General features: G+C 33.0%; 1 protein-coding gene across 2 annotated transcripts; it reads right to left on the bottom strand.

The window, feature by feature from the left end:
* Positions 1-1,523: 1,523 nt before the first annotated feature.
* LOC132743664 (WAS/WASL-interacting protein family member 3-like) lies at positions 1,524-18,981 on the bottom strand. 2 transcript variants are annotated; one of them, XM_060732214.1, is made up of 10 exons: positions 18,814-18,981; positions 12,527-12,705; positions 11,183-11,344; positions 9,645-9,713; positions 8,433-8,501; positions 6,181-6,234; positions 5,505-5,570; positions 5,026-5,094; positions 4,186-4,299; positions 1,524-3,086 (listed from the first exon to the last, which is right to left on the bottom strand). In XM_060732214.1, exons 2-10 carry the CDS (start codon positions 12,687-12,689, stop codon positions 3,055-3,057), a joined length of 798 nt encoding a protein of 265 aa, XP_060588197.1. In that variant the 5' UTR covers positions 12,690-12,705; positions 18,814-18,981; the 3' UTR covers positions 1,524-3,054. The 2 variants fall into 2 exon arrangements, with proteins under 2 accessions (XP_060588197.1, XP_060588198.1); XM_060732215.1 differs by lacking the exon at positions 18,814-18,981 and adding an exon at positions 18,739-18,799.
* Positions 18,982-20,345: the final 1,364 nt, after the last annotated feature.

Genomic DNA, 20,345 nt, shown 5'->3' with positions numbered 1-20,345 from the left:
ATGATTTCTAAACGTTTTGAAAAAGCAGATAGTTACTGAGGACTTTCTCATACAACTTCAATAATTGACTGAAGACCGAGATATTTGTTGTTTTGAAAACATTCATGTTCTTTAAGGATTGCGAATGATAAGGCCACTGAGGATTAAATAGATTTCTCTGCTTTTTTTCTCGGAGTAAGGTCTTATTTGTTTAATTTCATCAATTTGAAAGCATCTTTGTGGTGCATCCAGTAGTGTTACCAGTTTATTTATTGATGATTAATAATATTCCTTATTTTCTGATAACTTACTGCTGACTTTTTAATATTATGTATGAAGACTTAAACTTTTTTTTTGTTTTTGTTGAATGGAATTGAGTTATATACATGTAGCTGGTTTTTCTGTCTTCATATTTACTGCATTATTTTTGCCTTCTGCTTGAGCTTATTTTGTTTAATGGACACCTTTAACCCTTACTCTGCTAAGACAGGAAGTGATAGACTTTTTACCACTCTACAAAAATGGCTGACTAAACTATTGTCATGATATCCCCAAATTTGATAATGAACTGTCCCAAATATGGAAGATTGGCAAGTCCATTTAAGAAATTCAGTAGGTTAAGGGATAAAGGTGAAACAACATTTACATGGATTGACTTGGGGGGGATTACAAGATGGAAATAAAATGAGAAAAAGTCAGTTTTATTGTTATGTATTGTCCTTGCAAATATTTTAAGTTTCTTTTATAACAAAGGTCAGGAAGCTTTAAACTGTCGTATATTTTCATTCATGTTGTCCATTATTTATGTTTTTAGAAATGCATGAATGACTTGTATGTGACTTCTGAATTAAGTATACATGTAATAATATTCTGAACAAAGAAATACATGTCAAGGTCACAATCAATATTTTATTTATTTATGTTTTTATATAATATATTAGCATCATGTTATGCAATTGATGAAAAAACGTACAAAAGACAAAGAAGCACTAGGGTGACTTCCTATATTAGATAAGCTGGAGAGTTGCGTTGTGATCTTGATATAAATGATGTGTTCCTAAGCAGTGAATGAAAATTGAATATAAGATTTTATCTATAGTATGTGGTACTTTAAAACCATACCAAGCTACTTGTCCATCTTGCAATTTTGACAAAACTATCACCTTTAGGGGAAAAATTCAAAAATTCTGACTGAATAATGAACAGTATATAGTATACCATGATATGAGTCCACAAATGTGTTGGCTGATCTTAGTCTGCACTGGTCACATGGGTACAACCTTTGCCCCCCCCCCCCCCCCCCGCTGGATACTCAAGATTACATTACCAGAAAAGATAAACATTGAACACAGTAAAGACAGGTCCTAGACACTTAATTCTCTGTTTGATGTAATGTTTTTCTTAATGTCTTTATTTTGAATAATAACCGTAGATGAAATTTAAGTACAATGAAATGTTATATGTGTTTAAGATATGTTTAATACATGTTTATCAGTGTTTATCAGATGCCTACAATAAAGATAATGACTCTAATAAAAAATTATTTTTATATATTGTTTATTGATTTGACTGCTGTTATGTGTAAACGGTAAGGTATTCATGTGTTTTACTTAGAAAAATATTCACAATTGAAAATTAACAAACATATGCTAACAGTTAATTAAACTTTATATTAATATCTATATTTAAATTCTAAAAAATACATTTTAACATTACAAGGAACATAAACCTGAAAATGAAGAGGAAATAACTCCGTTATATATCTGGCTCACCAGAAGAATACCAATTTTATATTACAAACAATATTACCCCAAAATAAGTGTCTATATACATGTATTCTTTATGTATAATAAAGAAAATTGCCACTTTTATTTTTTTTAATGTCAAACAAGAAATGTCCATCTGAATGTCAATAAAAGATGTTCCTCTCTATATGTCAAACAAACAATCCTCTTTTTCTGTGTCCAACACACATAAATGTCAACTAAGTCATTCCTTTTTCTATGTCAAACAAGCAATGCTCCTCCGTGTCAAAAACAGTGTTCCCACTATGTCAAACAAGAAACACTCCTTTATTTTAAGAACAAGCAATCTTCTTATTCAGGTCAAAAAGCAATGCTTCACTCAATGTCAAACAATTATTGGTCCGCTTCATGCCAAACAAGCAATGCTCCACTTCATGACAAGCAAGCAATGTTCCATTTTATGTCAAATAATAAGTGTTTCACTTCTTGTGAAACAATCATTGCTCCTCTTCATGTCAAATAAGCAATGTACCACATCATGTCCAACAAGCAGTGCTCCACTTCATGTCAAAATAAGCAAAGCCTCTCTCCATATCAAGCAAGCAGTTCGCTTAGAACGTTTCATAAATTGCTTTGCTGAGTGAAAAACACATTTACATTTAATAACATACACTGTATATTTCGTCAATTTAAAGTTTTCATTCAAATTGCCACATAGTTATCAAGGGTATATAAACTTTTCATCTAAAACATCACAAAAACAGACAACAAACATTCAAAACAAAACGATTAAAACTTCACATTTTCTTAATTCGGTTGTCAGGTCGTTGCTTAGGAAAGTCAATTTTCTGCATGCTAATTACACCATTTACCGGAAATTAATGACGCTTTACAATGAATGCACGCGCAGATCAACATTACGCAATATATTCAAAATTCGCTCTTTAATAACGCTACGCTTCAGAAGATCTAAAATAAAAGTCAGATTGAGAAGTACAAATTTACATAACAGGTACATTTTAGTTTAATAAAAATACGTGTATATTACACTATCCTGTCGGAAGTTAACAATTCACTTCCGGCTTTGTTATAACTTGTACACATTAAATAAGTTATTTAATAAGTTATATTCAAAGCGCACAACTCTGCTGTACAACAACTGGCCATCGATACCGCGACATATATTTTAACACCAGTTATATATATAAAAAAACAACAAATATCCACGGAAACGCATACTATAAAAAAGTGTATAAATTATTGCCAAAAGCGTCTTTCATATTATTCGGAATATAGTTGTCAAGAATCGTGTAGAGAACTTTCATAGCTATCATAATGCTCCAAGGCTGTCGTCATGATATTCTGAAATGAAAAAAAAACAGGGTTTAGTTAAACAAGATTAATCTTCTGTAAAATGATAAAATATTTTGAATATGCTTAACCAAAAAAGCTCCACTAGAATATTTTCTTGAACGAGGGCTACTGTACAGATATTTGTACCGTTTTGTAATGAGAGAAAGATTATGAACAGCTTGGGGATTTTCTGTATGAACATCAAACATGTATGGCAATTTTATTATCGTCTTATTTGTTACTTTCAAAATAAATAATTACTTGTCCTGTAACAAAAACTGAAAAAGACATCAATACAAATGGTCAAATGATGTTTTCTTGTTTAGCTCTGTAACCCGTAATTTCTTAAATGGACTTGTCCAGCTTCCATTTTTAGAAATGTCCATTACCAATTTTTAGGGATATCAAGAATAAAATTTGAATGTGGCCAATCATTAGACTATAGACAATTATCATAATCGGACTGCACGGGTGTGCATGTTGGCCGTTGGTGTTTTTGTTTAATATCAAGTGGATACCTTTTCAAAATGCGCAATCAAGACTTAGAAAGAACAAAATTTTGAAGAGTCATGGTACTAAAATGCACACAAGTTGGCCACGAGAAAAAAAACCCAATGCATATTAGAACGCTATCTGGTTAAATGATATTTTACCGAGTACGTATTGTCTCGTTATATGAACACGTGTGCCAGAAGTCCTTTTTTACTTTAATTTACTTAAAAACAGATTTAATACAAGCTCTACAGTACAGAGCAACTCCTTCAGAAAACAAAGATCTTGGCTGTTGCTTAGAAGGGTTGCTCTACAGAGGTTAAATTTAATTATTGTGAAGTCTTTTTTGCGTTGGAAGAACTGATACAGAACTGTTCAGTTTTGTTGTATACAGTAGAGGTAATGATTTACAGAAGGTCGTTATACAGAGGTCTGCCTGCACTGTCCAAAATGATTTTCCATCGGAGACATACAAAAGTAACATTGCATCTGGAATTCATTGCGTAAATAATACTCCTCCCCCCCCCATCCCCGGAAATACAACATACAGTTGGCTTATCAAAATGCTTCTTATGTTCGTTATGGCAAATCAAGATAGAGTAAAAGAGAAACTTACTTCTAGATTTTCTTTTAGCTTGCAGGCTAGGATATACTCTGTTATCAGTTATTTGTGACGTTTCTGGTTCCGGAAAATCTGCAGGGTCATGGAACCGAAATCTATTTTCAAAATCTGAAAGAATATCATTTTCCAGATGAATATAACTTGTGTACTATATACAATAGGTACAAGTCATTCAATTGCGGGTAATTCTACTATTATTCTGACGTTTTTTTGTTTTTTGTTCCAATGCAATATGAGCCACCTTTACACTCTAAACAAGTGTTGTTAATAAATGTAAATTATATCCAAAAAAATTGTTTACTAGTATGAGTTTACTTTTTTATGATTATCTAAAGGCATGTTTGAAGTGCAAATGTTACCCCTGCACGCTTTAGAAATACAAACGTGTTATCCCTAAACTTAACAAGAACAAATGATTGTCTGTATCCACCTAGTTGTTTTTCGTGGAATAGGGTTCATATGGTTCAAATAATGTTATAAAATTTCAAAAATTGTCATAGATCATTAGAAGTTTTATTAAGATTAACTTTGGTTTATTTTCAGCATACATTTGTATATTCATGTATACGCAAAGCTCGTCAAAACATTATAGTTATTGTTTCTATATGAACGGTATTCCGAGGGTCCCGGGTTCGAGTCCCGGTCACACTGCACTTTTTCTCACCCTGTGACCAAGAATATGGTCAATATTATCGAAAAGCCATCGGAAAGTTTTTGGAACCAAAATCAATTAGTTTTGACACATAATATTAATGAACAAGCCATACGCTCTGATATTTATTCATGAAAATGTGATATAATAATATATAAAATAAAATATATATAACAACTTGCCTTCAAACGAATGTGCTGACCGTAGCTGACCTTTAGGAGGTCTGCTAGGGACCGGTGCGTGCCCAGAATCTGCAAAATATATAATAAGTAATATATATAAGACATTAAAATTTTGTTGAAGTTTCCGTTAATGTCAACGACTAGTATAAATTAAACTTTATGCACGCCTGTATTTGATTAAATCCGAACGATTGAACTTAAATTTAACCGAGACATGTATTTTCATCCTCGTAACTTGTTGACATTGTATGCGGAACGCCTAGACAACAGTTTATTGCAAGTCAATTAAAGCAATTGAAATTGGTATTGTTTTAAGATATTGAGGTTGAAAATATCAGGAGCACTTTTGATAACTAACAAGAGATAATTTAAACAGAATAAATGTAATTAAGTGTAAAAATTATCCGCGAATTATATGCATTTGACCTGCATTTTACATATTTAATCAAAGAGTACAAAAAAAAAAGAATTACACGAACCTATCGATGAGTTGGAGCTAACGGATGTTTTTGGGGGTCTGGCTGGTGGTAGCTCTGGTGGGACGTCTGGAAAGAAAAATGAGACAATTTACGACTTCAGTATACATTTCACTACCTGAATTTCTACATAAAAACATTTTATTTGATGATATATAATTTGTTTTAGCCTTAAATGTAAAAAAATACATATCATTGTTGAACTATTTTCATTTTATTGACATTGTATATAAATACTGCTGTACAGGGGAACAGTTTCTGATATAAGAACTGATGTTTCAATTATACATAGCTATAAGAAAAGAAAGTATAAGGTCAATTCCGTCGTTAATTATAAAGGAGGAAATCGATGATTTTACTGGTGAGTTGGATACTGTATAGTTCTTGCTGCTTGTTTGTCAAATACCGCCCCTGTCATTCCGTGCTATGTAATGCAATGAAGTGCCGATTGTTTGACTTATCTCTGTAAACCCTCAAGAAAGTTCTCTTAACCAGACAAAATCAGATTTATGGCTTTTAAAGACAGGTGGTCAGATTTTATAGAGGCTATTCTTACTGTCGAGGTAAAAAAAATAGCGTGAGTTAATATAATACAGTACGCGTAATAATCACACGTGTCATAATAATACAACTCGTGCGATAATCACGTGACACTGGTTAATAGTGATGAGTTATGTACCTTGTGTAGACCGCTGCCTTGGCAATGTGTGTGCGGAACGCTGGCCTGTTGCATCTATATAAAGAAACAAAAAAAAAACAACATACAAAAATAAAATATAAGATCAAATACAACTGAAATTTTACCAGAACCTATTCCTTTATGTGGTCAATGAAAATTCCATATTTAAGTTCATGTTGTATTTTTACTCTAAACCCATTCCATTGTGTTGTCAATGGAAGTTTCCGTCTTAATTATCCCCCGCCGATGGAATCGGGAGGGGGATATAGTTTTGGCGTTGTCCGTCCGTCCGTCCTTCCGTCCATCCGTCCGTCCGAATTTCGTTTCCGGAGTAGTTCTCTGCAACTACTGGCTGGAATTCAACGAAACTTTATGGGAATCATCAATATCAAGAGGAGATGCGCATATCGTCGGCTTGTTCCGGTCCGACACTTTAACTCAGAGTTATGGCCCTTGATTAGTTATGCAGTATGCATATAGAGTAAAAATCGTTTCCGCGCTACTTCTCTGCAACTACTGGCTGGAATTCAACGAAACTTTATGGGAACCTTCAATACCAAGGGGAGATGCGCATATCGTCGCCTTGTTCCGGTCAGACACTTTAACTCAGAGTTATGGCCCTTGATTAGTTATGCAGTATGCATATAGAGTAAAAATCGTTTCCGCGCTACTTCTCTGCAACTACTGGCTGGAATTCAACGAAACTTTATGGGAACCTTCAATACCAAGAGGAGATGCGCATATCGTCGCCTTGTTCCGGTCAGACACTTTAACTCAGAGTTATGGCCCTTGATTAGTTATGCAGTATGCATATAGAGTAAAAATCGTTTCCGCGCTACTTCTCTGCAACTACTGGCTGGAATTCAACGAAACTTTATGGGAACCTTTAATACCAAGAGGAGATGCGCATATCCTCGCCTTGTTAGGGTCAGACACTTTAACTCAGAGTTATGGCCCTTGATTAATTATGCAGTATGCATATAGAGCAAAAATCATTTCCTCCATACTACTCTGCAACTACTGGCTGGAATTCAACAAAACTTTATGGAAACCTTCAATACCAAGAGGAGATGCGCATATCATTACCTTGTTTGGGTCAGACACTTTAACTCAGAGTTATGGCTCTTGATTAGTTATGCAGTATGCATATAGAAAAATATTTGTTTCTGCGCTACTTCTCTGCAACTACTGGCTGGAATTCAATGAAACGTTCTTGGAACCTTCAATACCAAGAGGAGATGCGCATATCGTCGCATTGTTCGGGTCAGACATTTTAACTTTGAGTTATGGCCCTTGATAACTTATGCAGTATACAACCAGAGCAATAATCGTTTTCGTGCTACTTCTCTGTAACTACTGGCTGGAATTCAATGAAACTTTATGGGTTACGAAGAGGAGATGTGCATAATTAGTCGCCTTGTTCCGGTCAGACACATATAACTCAGATTTATGGCCCTTGATTAGTTATGCAGTATGCATACATCTCATTGGCATTTCCAGATATTACTATTTAACACAGAGTTATGGCTCTGTTATTGCCCTGAATATTTATCAAGTTCAAAGAATATTACTGTTTATGCCATGATAAATATATAAATAAAGCCTTATGTCTTCAGTTGTTGTGTTAGTAATAACCAGTACTCGGCGGGGGATATAAATTCAACGAATTTGCTTGTTTAGTTTGTCTCACATTCACGAAGAAAACTTGTTAGAACTAGCGTAATAAAAAGGGGGAAAAGAGAAAAGGCCGATCGTCGTGTGTATTTACCATCAATCACTTTTTTTTTTATAATAATTCGCCTTTGTAACCAGAATAGAGTCGGGCAATAGGCCTGGCTGCAAAGATCATGCTCTTTACTGTTGGTAGCGTATTTTTGTATTCTCTGTAACTCTTGGTAAATCCATCATATATATATATCAAGTTTATAAATAAATTACATTCAATACAAAGTCTCTTGACCCGTTATACATGTAGTTTCAACTTGCAGTTTTTATTTTAAAAGTCTTAAATTCACAGAAAGTTAAATGATATTTTGGATTGATTTTTTTAAAATTATAATTTCATTATAATGCATGTCATATTCAATACATATACTGTAGTATCCTGCTGAATAAGCATGGGACATGTCATTCTTTTGAATTTGAATTTGATTTAAGCATATTTGTATTGCCAAACATTAAATATGCATAGTGTCAGTTACATTGCAGTGGTCGATAATAATGAAGTTTGTACGAATATTTTGAGGGCTTACTTGTCTCTCGTTGACTTAGCTGCTTTCTGACTGGTAAACGTTCAACTGGTGGTGGTGGTGGACTGGTCTCTGTGGAAATATATGTGAAATATTTTTATATGTTATCAATTTGTAGTCTATATCTTCTTTAAAAGGTATAACTATATAAGGCATGGTCGTTAGAATATTTGTTTGTATAAACTTGATGAAAAATCATATCAAAGTACATATAAATTGAAAGAATGATGTTAGCCAACCTAAATGGCTCTCTCCCCCAGCCCCTTTTAAACTGTTATGCATATTTCCTATGAAGCGGATGGCATATGCACGAACAAAACGCTATGTACAAATTTCTTGTACTGTCAGGGGTTCTCGTATTATCGAGACATGCTTTAATAAAACTGGCGGAATCGGGCGCTTGGTGGTTCGAAAACGTATCATCGTTGTAGCGCTGGCAAGAAAAGCAAATAATAATCATAAAAACAATATATAGTAACTTTAGTAAATCCGGAAAAAAGTATAAATATCTACTTTAATTTTTATCACAAAACACAAGTATTTCCTTAGACAATAATTTATTGATCTTAAACACTTAATTATAAGTGGCACTAATAGATTTGAAGTGTTGTATATATATGGTATAAAATCATCACAAATCTACCAGCATGCAGCAAATTATCAAATCCCCAGTTCATACGAGAAAATACTTAGTTCAGACAGAGTTACAACAAATCTTCGAACTGTTTATGTAAAGTTCATCCACGCCAAATTCAGGCTTTAGTCCCACGATTACACGAGAATAAAAGGATATCTAGGCAAAATGAAAACTCTTTCATAGAAGTTATTTAAACTTTGCATGTTCTTAAAATATGATGACAGAAACATTTTAAAAGTGTAAAAAATGGGGGGGGGGGTGTTATGTCGTTATTTGCCTGTTTGTCTTAAAACAATGTAGCAAACGCCATTAATATATATATATATATATATATATATATATATATATATATATATATATATATATATATATATATATATATATATATATATATATATATATATATATATATATATATATATATATATATATATATATATATATATTACAATAACATTATAAAACTAATAATATGCAAGAACATGTATATATTGTTAGCCTCAATTCTTTACTGTAATAATTAAACTTTTTATTGAAATTTGATCGTTCAATGTATTACTTATCTAGCAAATATTTACCATATTGGGGCGGGGGTCTTGTCGGGGGTCGGGATGAAGGTGGGGGCGGTGGTAGAGGATCGTCTGCCGCTGAAAATATATAAAAATACAATATAAGCCGTGTCACGACAAAACCAAACATATTGGGTTTGCGACCAGCATGGATCCAGACCAGCCTGCGCATCCGTGCAGTCTGATCAGGATTCATGCTGTTCGCTTACAGACCCTATAACAATTAAAGAAACTGATAGCGAACATCATGGGTCCTGATCAGACTCCGCGGAAGCGCAGGCTGGTCTGGATCCATGCTGGTCGCAAACCCATTATGTTGGTTTTGTCGTGACGCGGCTCATATAAAAATATAATATAAGGGATGTCTGGCCCTGTTCGCAAAAAGGACGACCAGATAAAGTATCGTTAAAACTTAAATCAAGCAGAAATACATGTATGGTTAGAAGAACTTTAATAGAATGACAGCAAACTTGAATCAATGTGGTAAGAGATCTAATCATGTGGCAAGCATTCTTCATAATTTAAAAGAATAACTTTTTGTGGCATACAAAAAATTATGATATTTCACTTAATATATGTAAACAATCTTTCTAAATTTCCTATTGATAAGCAATTATATAAACTATTGTATTGATAAACACTTCTCAAATATTTGTTTTATGACAGAAAAACAATATAGTGTCAATGTAAAATGTAGCTATTATAATTTAAAGAACGTGCACTCTTAGATAAGAAAATTAAAAGCAAAAAAGTAGCTAATTCCTAAGTTGTTTTTAATTTTTTTTGATGATTAGGGTTTGTTTTACCTATATAACCACGATCATATAATTTTGTCCACTTAGGGTATTGGTACGCGTTTAACTTTTGAGGCATGGAGGAGCACGTGACCTGTTTTTGGTACATGGAGGAGCATGTGATCTGTAAACCGTATATGATTGGTTAATTGACCTTTTTCGAAAACCCAGCTAAATACCGTTTGCCGGTACGTTACGGATTTACCTGTAGGGAATTAGTCCGAATTGTACCTAATTGAGAATAAAAATCTATTACGTGATATTTCTAATTTTCTATAATTTTTTACCGTTTAAGGTGGAAAAACTTGAATGATGTGTTTGAAAATTATCAATGTTTCTTTAATATCTATCTCAAATTTTACAAACAATGAATTGTTTATACTGAAAATCTACAAAATTAAAATATTCGTAGTGGCATCTGCCATAATAAATAGAGATAGATCTATTTTCTGCGTAAACTTGTGTGTTTACTTTATTTATTTTTTGCTCGGAATTATTCATAAAATGGTAGGCCTATTTAATCATTTTCTTAAAAAGAAATAATTGTTTTATGTTCGACCTTCTCCGGTCTTCAACGGTCACATGCAGTTTCCAAAGACCTTCTTCTATATTGTTCCATTATTGTCAACTATATTCCTGTTACAAACGTTTATTTATTCTCCCCCCAAATAATGTTGAAAATAGTTAAATAAAATATCTTTATCTCATTAAAATGTTCACCGCAGGAAACCATTTTACTTGTTCTGTTATTACCTGCTTTAGGTTGTCTTTGGCGTGACTGTTGAGCTGAATGCGCATGCGCATGACTTTGTTGATGCGCGTTGTTATGATGATTTGATTCACTTTGCGATCTTCCAATGTGGGCTGCCCGTTGTGGGTCAGAATATGCCTTCGCTGTGTTTCTATCCACAAAAGCTGAAACATAAAATTACGACATTTTTTTTTTGAACTTTTAACCCATATTGTTGCCATTGTTGCTTGCCACCAACAAGTATAATGCAGAACAAGGCCAGCCTTCGCAGCCATACAGTCGGACCAATTGTTATTATTTAACGTGAATTACTCTTCATGTTAAAGGGACTCCACTGAGATTTAAACGCCCAAAACATAACATTTTAATTTCTTACATGAATGAGCTGAGTTTAAACAGAAATATATGCAAAAATAGTTAAGAAATATACTAAAAAATAAATTGAAAATCGTATTTTTATGCTTTTCTTTGTCCGATTTGAGTGAAAAGCGTTTAAACGCTTTTCATTTTGGGTCATCTTTTTATAATTTGAAGAATTATTCTGGAAAAACGAACTGCACTTTTGCACAAAGATAAATTATCTAAGCCTACATCAAGTGGTACATATATCTGGAAAAAAATATTTTCAGTCCCATCATGTCAAGAAACCTCAGTGGGGTCCCTTTAATATTCTATTTCAACTTAAGTATTCTTGGTACGTTAAGTATTTTGTACTTATAGTATTTAATTGTACTTTTGTACATGAAAATCGCAACTTTATATCATATTATATTTATTTACAATTGTAATGTATATACATAAGACTTTGACAACAATTATTACTAGCATTACATTGTATCTGGGGTCCTCCCTTAAATGACTAAATAAGTCCGCATTTCACAGATAAACGTATATAAAAAGTACAAAGATGGTCTTGTTAGCCGATTGCGTATCAAATATTTTCATTATTTGAGTAAAATATAATACGGAATAAAGATAGTTTATCAAAAAATAATATCGATGTAAACTCATGCACAAACGCTTTGCTCGGACACAATACGAGTTAAAGGGATGTGTATTATACTTCTTTGTAAAATAAATAAAATCTATTATTCGAGACACAACCTCTGCAAAGCAACACCCTCTGGGCGACACATATTTTGGTTGTTGTCGAGAGGTGCTGCTCATAACGTCGAACTCTGGGAAAAAACTGCTGTTGGAGAGATAATGGTCCGTATACGTTTGTTTTATGGTATTTTACAAAACACATTCGATTTCAGGAACTGATGTTATAAAGTGAATTATGCATCTAGCTACATCTCACTTTTATATATCTGTCAAAATCACAGACGATACGAGTTACTCACAATTTGTTTCAAACGCCTTTCTCCTTAAAGGATGATCCCTCGAGGGTAGAGGGGGTGCGGTGTCGCTGGCTTGACTGTGTCCTTGAAAACCTATTCGAACATGAGCTGGGGTATTTGGTGTTGGTAACGAGGGTCTACGAGGTGACGTCATCACTGTTGCCATCACGTGTCAACTTAAACTGAAACAAACAAAATAACATAATACTCTTAATATTTTCGCAACTGCATTTGTATTTCATTTGTCAAGAATGTGCTTATAAGGATTTGAATTAGGATGCATTTATAAAAATATTAATACTTTATGTTTTCATCCTACCAACAACCCTACCACAATTGCAACTCCACCTGGCCGTTTCACCTACCCAACCTTTCACATCACTTAAAACACATGCTTCAATAAGCTATTTATCATACAGCTTGGCTACATTGTATGTATACTTTGTCAATTTACCTATCTTTGTTCATTTAATTTAACAATATTAAACCGATCTGTCCATCTTTTAATCTAGACAAAACCAATTATCATTTTTAGGGAGCATTCCGAAATATATGGTGACTGGAAAGCGAACAGCGCCAGTGCAGACCCTATGATCATAGGCACTTGGTTTCGAGATAAAAACCCCTTTGAGAGGTTTGTAGAACCCAAATTTGATTGAATGTAACGACTTTTTAACATAGATGTTTCGATTCTATAAACGTAAAATTCCCGATGTCGCAGTGATAGAGTCAGTTGCAGCTGGCAGGCCAAGGGTTAAAGGCGGTTCGTTTTTCTAATCCACTCACTCCTACAAAGGTACAGTCGGAACATCTCAGCTATTATCTTATCCGAAGTTTGACGGAGAGGGCCGAGATGATGCGATTGTCCAAAAGTATTGTTTAATATGTAAATCTAATACTATATCTATTTCAATGAATCACTTATTCATGTAATATGATAAGAAATGATATCATAGATATTCCTACTTTTTTATCTACCTATATTGTGTATACCGTGACAAACTATCTTGTTTTGTATAATACAAATATGAATTAGATCTACTGAAAATATATATAATATGCGTTGTAACAAGAGTTTATGATTTTACAAACTTTCCAGAGCATGCAACTTGCAAATTAAGATAGACAGATAATTTAAATGGCGAATTTGGGAAAATGGGTGTCTATGAATATTCATGCATGTGGTTATTGTTGTTGTTTTTTTCATATTTTGTTGTGGTTGTCTGCTTTATTTTCAGGGAGGGGATGTTTTGGGGGGTTTTGATCGTTCTTTTTGTTACTTGATATTTTGTCATAGTCGTTCTATACACACCATTTGCCAAAAAAAAAACGTGGATTATTTTTGAAGAAAGCCAAACTCTTAACGTAAAGAAAATTGTCATCTGCATGTAGAGAGAGAAAGCTATTGGTTAATAAATTTCCCCTCAATTTTCTTGTTGCTTATTTTTGACAATCGAGGAATTGTCACAAAGCGTTTCATTTAAAGAGTTTGAACTGAAATTAATCATTCAAGAGCGAGTGATTTTCCGGTTTTCAACAAATTAAATATCATTACACACCTTTGTATATTTCATTTGGGTGTTCCGCGATAATCAACAAAAATATTGTAGATTAAACGAAATGTTGATGGGACTCCAATGAGGTCCAAAACCTCCAACAACCGGGGAAGTATATTCAGAAAGGTTTGCACAATATAACAGAGATGTAGATAACAGAGATAAGCAGCTCCTATATACTCCATTGAAATATCACCCATGCCTATGAAAAAGTGAAAAATTAGACATTTTGTAGCAAATAAAGCTTAATTGGTGTACATTTATGATCTTTTAATATTATACACCATTTGAAAGTTAAATCTTTTATCTATTGCTGCATGTTAAAATATTGCTAACTTTCCATGCCTTTTACATAGAAAAACATAGTAGAACATACCCAATAAGCCAGTTTTTTTTATCATATGAATAGTTTTGTAACACAAAATTATTAGTAGTTCTCTTTAAAAATTAATGTATCATTTATTTAAATGGGAACTGTAAATGTTTTTACCTGCATACATAGACAAATGCAAAAGCTTTCAGAAAATATATTATTTTACTGATTTTGATATCTATGGTTAATAAGTTTTACTTGCTACAAGTTTAAAGTTTAACAAGCACAAAAGGTGTCTATTAATCTTTTACAATAATTGTTCTATATTTCAACCGTACAATTTACCTGCATTAATTAACCATACAAAATCATATCTATGGGCGTCCAATAAGTGACATTGCAACAATCGTGATTACATGTGGCACTGCATTTAGTGTGGAAATTCCGTGTCGTACAAAAACCAAAACACATGCACCCCTAAGAAGCATTTCGGCTGAAATATATCTATTTTATCGAGTTACAAATCAAGGAGGTCAGTACAATATTTAACAAGTGGATTGAACTTAAGAAAGAAACCAAAGAAAGAAAATAATTACAAAGATACAAGTGTAAAGTTATAAAGTAGGGTGGACTGCGGAATGGCGTCTTTTTATTATTATTTTGTCGCCCTTGGATCAAGTGGCGAGTATTTTTCATAATTTGTACGCTCATGTTCTATAATAAATTACTGACAGAATTTACGATATTATTAACAAACATAAGGAAATACATAAGGAAATACAGGTCCTTGAATATTAACGAGTATGGTGTTAATATATTAAGGGTCATTTAAAAAAACAATGGCGTGATGTAATTATTACAAGTGGGAAGTACTCCTATTTATAGCCATGATTTATTGAAAGTACATGTATGTGATATTAAAATGTTATTGTAATATGTAATAAACTAACCAGATTTATGTTTTCAACAAATGCGTTTAACTTTCTACGTTTAGTTTGCTTATGTAGGTTTACGATTAATGAGCGTAACTACGCTTACGATTGGTTTGTATATATATGTTAGGATTAATGTGCATCGTTGGCTTATATACGCATACGATTAGTGGGCGAAGATAAGGTTACAATTGGTGTAGGACACGTGGGCGTAAAAAAGTTTACGATTAGTGGACGTATAAACGTTTACGATTAGTGGGCGTATATACGCTTACGATTTGTGGGCGTATAAACGTTTACGATTAGTGAGCGTATAAACGCTTACGATTAGTGGGCGTATATACGCTTACGGTTTGAGGGCGTATAAACGTTTACGATTAGTGAGCGTATAAACGTTTACAATTAGTGGGCGTGTATACGCTTACGATTAGTGGGCGAATATTAGCTTACAATTGGTGTGCGAAAATAAGTTTAGGACACGTGTGCGTAAAAACGTTTACGATTAGTGGACGTAAAAACGTTAACGATTAGTGGGCGTATATACGCTTCCGATTAGTGGGCGTATAAACGTTTACGTTTAGTGAGCGTATAAACGTTTACAATTAGTGGGCATATATACGCTTACAATTAGTGGACGTACATTTGCTTACGATAAGTGTATGTGTATATATGTTTACATTTAGTGTGCATGTAAACGTTTACAATAAGTGGAAGTGTATACGTTTACGATAAGTAGGTATGAATACGTTTACAATGAGTGGGCGTGTAAAGTTTACAATCTCCATGCATTTATGATAAGTTGACGTGCATACGTTAACGATAAACGTGCGTATATACGTTTAAAACAAGTGGGTGTTGTATACGTTTACAATCAGTGAGCGTATAGACGTTTACGATTGATGTGCGTAAATATGTTTACAATTTGTAGGCGTAATTACGTTTACGACCGGTGTACATATATATCTTCACAATTAGTGGGTGAATATATGCGACACTATGTTTGTAATAGTGGGCATATAAACATTTATGATTGATGGTTGTGGAAACGTAACGCTTACAGTTGGTTTGCGTATAAACGTATAATATTGACGTGCGTATATATATTTGCCATAAGTGGGCGTATATACGTTAACTATTGTTGTGTACATATATGTTTACAATTAGTGGTGTGTAGAATGTTAACGATTTGTGAGTGTATATTCTTTTACAATTATTAAGGCATGATATATGTTAACAAATTAATGACTGTATAAACGTTTTCAATTAGTTCGGGTACATTCGTTTACGACTTGAGCTCGTATATATGTTTACGTAAATACGTTAACGATTGATGTGCGTATATAATTATGTTTACTATTATAGTTCGTTAATAATGATTAGTAGGTAGAAATGAGACATTTTTGACCCAGGGTAGAGGTAGGCGATGTTTCGCATTTCTATTACAAGAAGAAAGTAAGTCATTTTAGTCTATTTCCAGGGGGCGGGGAGACGAGTGGTGCGGTGTATAGTCATTCCTGGAATATCAAACTCGTTTTTTAACGCACAGGAGTACATTTATTTAAAAACCCTCTATTAAAAGTCAAAACAAACGCTAAAATGAATTTCTTTGGATTAAAAAAGCCACTGGATTCGCTCATAATAATGTTAATGCTCTTTAATAGCTTAATGTATTCACAATAAGCGCTTCGTTGCTATTGAATCAAATCTGCATTAAGCAGATGCTTTATGCATTACTGCTTTTTCGTTTCGTGAGAAATGATATACACACTCATTTAGACGTACAATGTAAATATAAATAAATAAAGGAAGTATAAATATACCATACAACTTGACCTTGTCAATTCTCAAATGAACTTTAAAACATAAGTACAATTAAATATACCGGTATTTGATTATAAAGTTAACATCAAGGGACAATATAATCGTATCACGTATTGAACTTATCTTCTTGTTCAATGCAGATATTCAATACATTGTAAAATATGACACACTTTTTGGCGTAATATAAATACAATCGATATTTTCGGCTCTTTCCGTCAAACTTCGGATTATGAATAATAGCTGAGATGTTCCGATTGATATAAATATTGATAAAGAATGAAATATCGATCTCTCAAAGTACCCGGATTAATTCTTGGAGCGTAAAATTGATATAGTGTCTTATGTCAAAGTTTTTTTTTCAAGTTCTTAAATTGAATTCAAATGTCATGATATAATGATAAGTGTTATCGTTTTCACTCTTAACGTGCTAAATAAATTAAATTGACTTGTCCATCTTTCAGTCTGGACAAGACCATTTATCCTTTAGCGGAAAGGTGGTGGGGGACTTGCAAATTCTTCAAAGAATATGGAAAATTGCAGTATATGTTCGTTCACAGCACACCCTGTTATATTAGCCCCAACATAAATCAATATGAGTTTTATTTTTATATATTTCGAAACATTTTAATGTCTCGAAACCGAAACTTAAATAATGGCTAGTTAAATACATTTGTGTAACACTTTTCTTCTTCATTTTTATATGTTATATGTCAGTTTGGTTGTTGTTAGTTACTACTGCTGTTGTTGTTGTTGTTGCTGCTGCTGCTGCTGCTGTTGCGGCGGCGGCGGCGGTTGTTGTTGTTGTAGTAGTAAAGATTTTAATAATAATCAAATGAAGATTTGCAATGTGCCCTCTTCCTAAATAAATCGTTGAATCGTTGATTAATTTTGCAACCTTGACGTAAACATTAATTACAAAAAAACATTAATTATAAAAACAAGATAACGGATGTAATGAAACCTGTTTTAATTTATTTATCGCAATAAAATGGGCTACATTTAAAAACATGTGTATTAAACCATTGGTCCAGTCCAGGTATAGACCTACATTTCTCATTCACCACTGTCTGTGTGCACGTTATGCAAATAAAGTTTCTTTTTAAACATACGATGAATTGAGAATATATACATACTGTATACATGTCTCAAGCAAACTGTCGGATACCTAGCTTAACACCAGATACACATATAGAGGTAGATAAACTTTATACCCCTAAGAAATTGTATGTATACATAAACTATATTGATACAAAATACCCGGGGAATTTGTTAAAAACCAAATATATATAATATATACTGGTATACATAAAATATATTGATACACATACCAAAAATTCGTTAAAAACCAAATATATACGGATATACATACCTATATTTTGATACATACCTCATAATTCATTAAAAACCAAATATATATACATTTGTACTGGTATGCATAAAATATCTTGTTACATACCCTCAAGAATCTGTTAAAATCCAAATATACGTAAACCTGAATACGCAAAATATACAGCCATATAAACCCAAAAGGAAACGTTAAAAATCCAAACATAAATACATATGTATTTATAGTACAAATATACGGATACATACTCCGAGAAATTGTTAAAATCCCTATGTTATATACCCTCTAAACTACCAGCGGATAAGTAACTTAAACACGCTTACCTTATATAATATCACACATATTATCCATCTCCTAATATAATTACAAATCATTCACTTCTCATTCTTTAAAACGAATTAACTCAAGTATAACCGTGCGCTTCTATATAGTATACAGATCAAGTACATCGACAACCTTCTTTATTCTCAAAACACCAGGAAGTTTTAAACATTCAGATTTTGTTTTTATCATGTATATACTCGGCGTTTCGTTGATAAAAGTTTATACAATAATCTATTATTTTTTTACTGAAGAGAAAGCGGAAGTAGTCGGGGTTATATTTTTTCTCTTGTGAATAATTGAAAAAGTAAAACTTAATTGCTTTAAGTTAACCCGTGATCTAAATTAATGGTATTACTAATACGCTCTCAAAATAAGTACACTTTAAAGTAAGTGTGAATGACATAGGTTAAGTTTTAAACAAAGATATATTTTATGAAACAAACAACAAAAATCTCTATATACGAGAAGTTTAACGCATAATTAATCATAGCATTGTTAATGGAGTAGATGAACCAAAAGATATGTGCACATTAAATGTTTATATGCGCACAAAATGGTTTAAACCGCAACATGAGATACAGTTAATGGGAGATAAATCTAAATGATATGATATCATGATGTTTCCGGCTTTCAAGTGTGTGTATTATAGAGATAACGTTATTTGTTTTTATTTTGGACGTAATAGTCAGATCGTCTGACGATAGAATATGGTGAATTTTCAGAAATTTAATGCACTTTGTACAGAGAAAGAACAAAACGCCGGTTCATTAAATGACCATGCCATGAGGACATCTCTCGGACATATATTTGGGTAAGAGCTTCGGTCCCCATTTTGTGCAGAGAAAACCCTCCAAAGATGTACAAAAACGAATCTGCAACAGAATCAGACACATTGTCTTTAAACGGTTGGCTCTAGAATATGGTGTTTTTACGAAATTTCTTAAACCTATATACTTAGAGAACTAATCTTCGGTCCAAAACATGGACCATTTTAAGCGGACCTCTTGCTATCATTTTCTTTGCGTTATCTAGAATTTTTAGCCTAAATAGTTGTGAAGAATATTGTCTGAACCATCACAATTAACTTGATTATTCCACTTTTTTAATTTTATTTATTTTTCTTTTTAAGTACGTAGCGTTCATTTTACAATGGCTAACTGTGTATGACGACAATTATTGTAAGAACGTGCTCTATGCAGATGTGATTGATCAAAATAATGTTAAACACAATTTCAGGAGGTTATTGTCTTCATGAATCGGGTTGAAATTTTTAGTTGATCTACGTATATATCGGAAACAGTAATCACCGGTCCAAGAAACGGCCATGCCACGCGGAAATTTCCTGCAATTATTGTTTCGGTTAGGCCTTTGGCGCTCATTTTGAGCAAAGGAGACCCTCCAAAATTGTACAAAAACGAATTTGCAATGGAATCAGACAAATAGTTGGCTATAGAATATGGTGTATTTTACAAAAATTTAAGCTCTATATATAGACACATAACAGAACGCCGGTACAAAAAATTGTCATGCC

This window comes from Ruditapes philippinarum, unplaced genomic scaffold (genome assembly GCF_026571515.1).
Source record: "Ruditapes philippinarum isolate M1 unplaced genomic scaffold, ASM2657151v2 ctg9643_1_1_1_1, whole genome shotgun sequence".
Classification (NCBI taxonomy): domain Eukaryota; kingdom Metazoa; phylum Mollusca; class Bivalvia; order Venerida; family Veneridae; genus Ruditapes; species Ruditapes philippinarum.
This window is presented reverse-complemented; position numbering and strand designations above follow the sequence as displayed.

Excerpts from the sequence above, each read along its gene's own strand:
- LOC132743664 (XM_060732214.1), bottom strand. The coding sequence starts at position 12,689 with ATGGCAACAGTGATGACGTCACCTCGTAGACCCTCGTTACCAACACCA. Across the intron at positions 11,345-12,526 it reads AAAGGCGTTTGAAACAAATT|CTTTTGTGGATAGAAACACA; the intron begins GTGAGTAACTCG and ends TTTATGTTTCAG. Across the intron at positions 8,502-9,644 it reads AAGACCCCCGCCCCAATATG|AGACCAGTCCACCACCACCA; the intron begins GTAAATATTTGC and ends ATATTTCCACAG.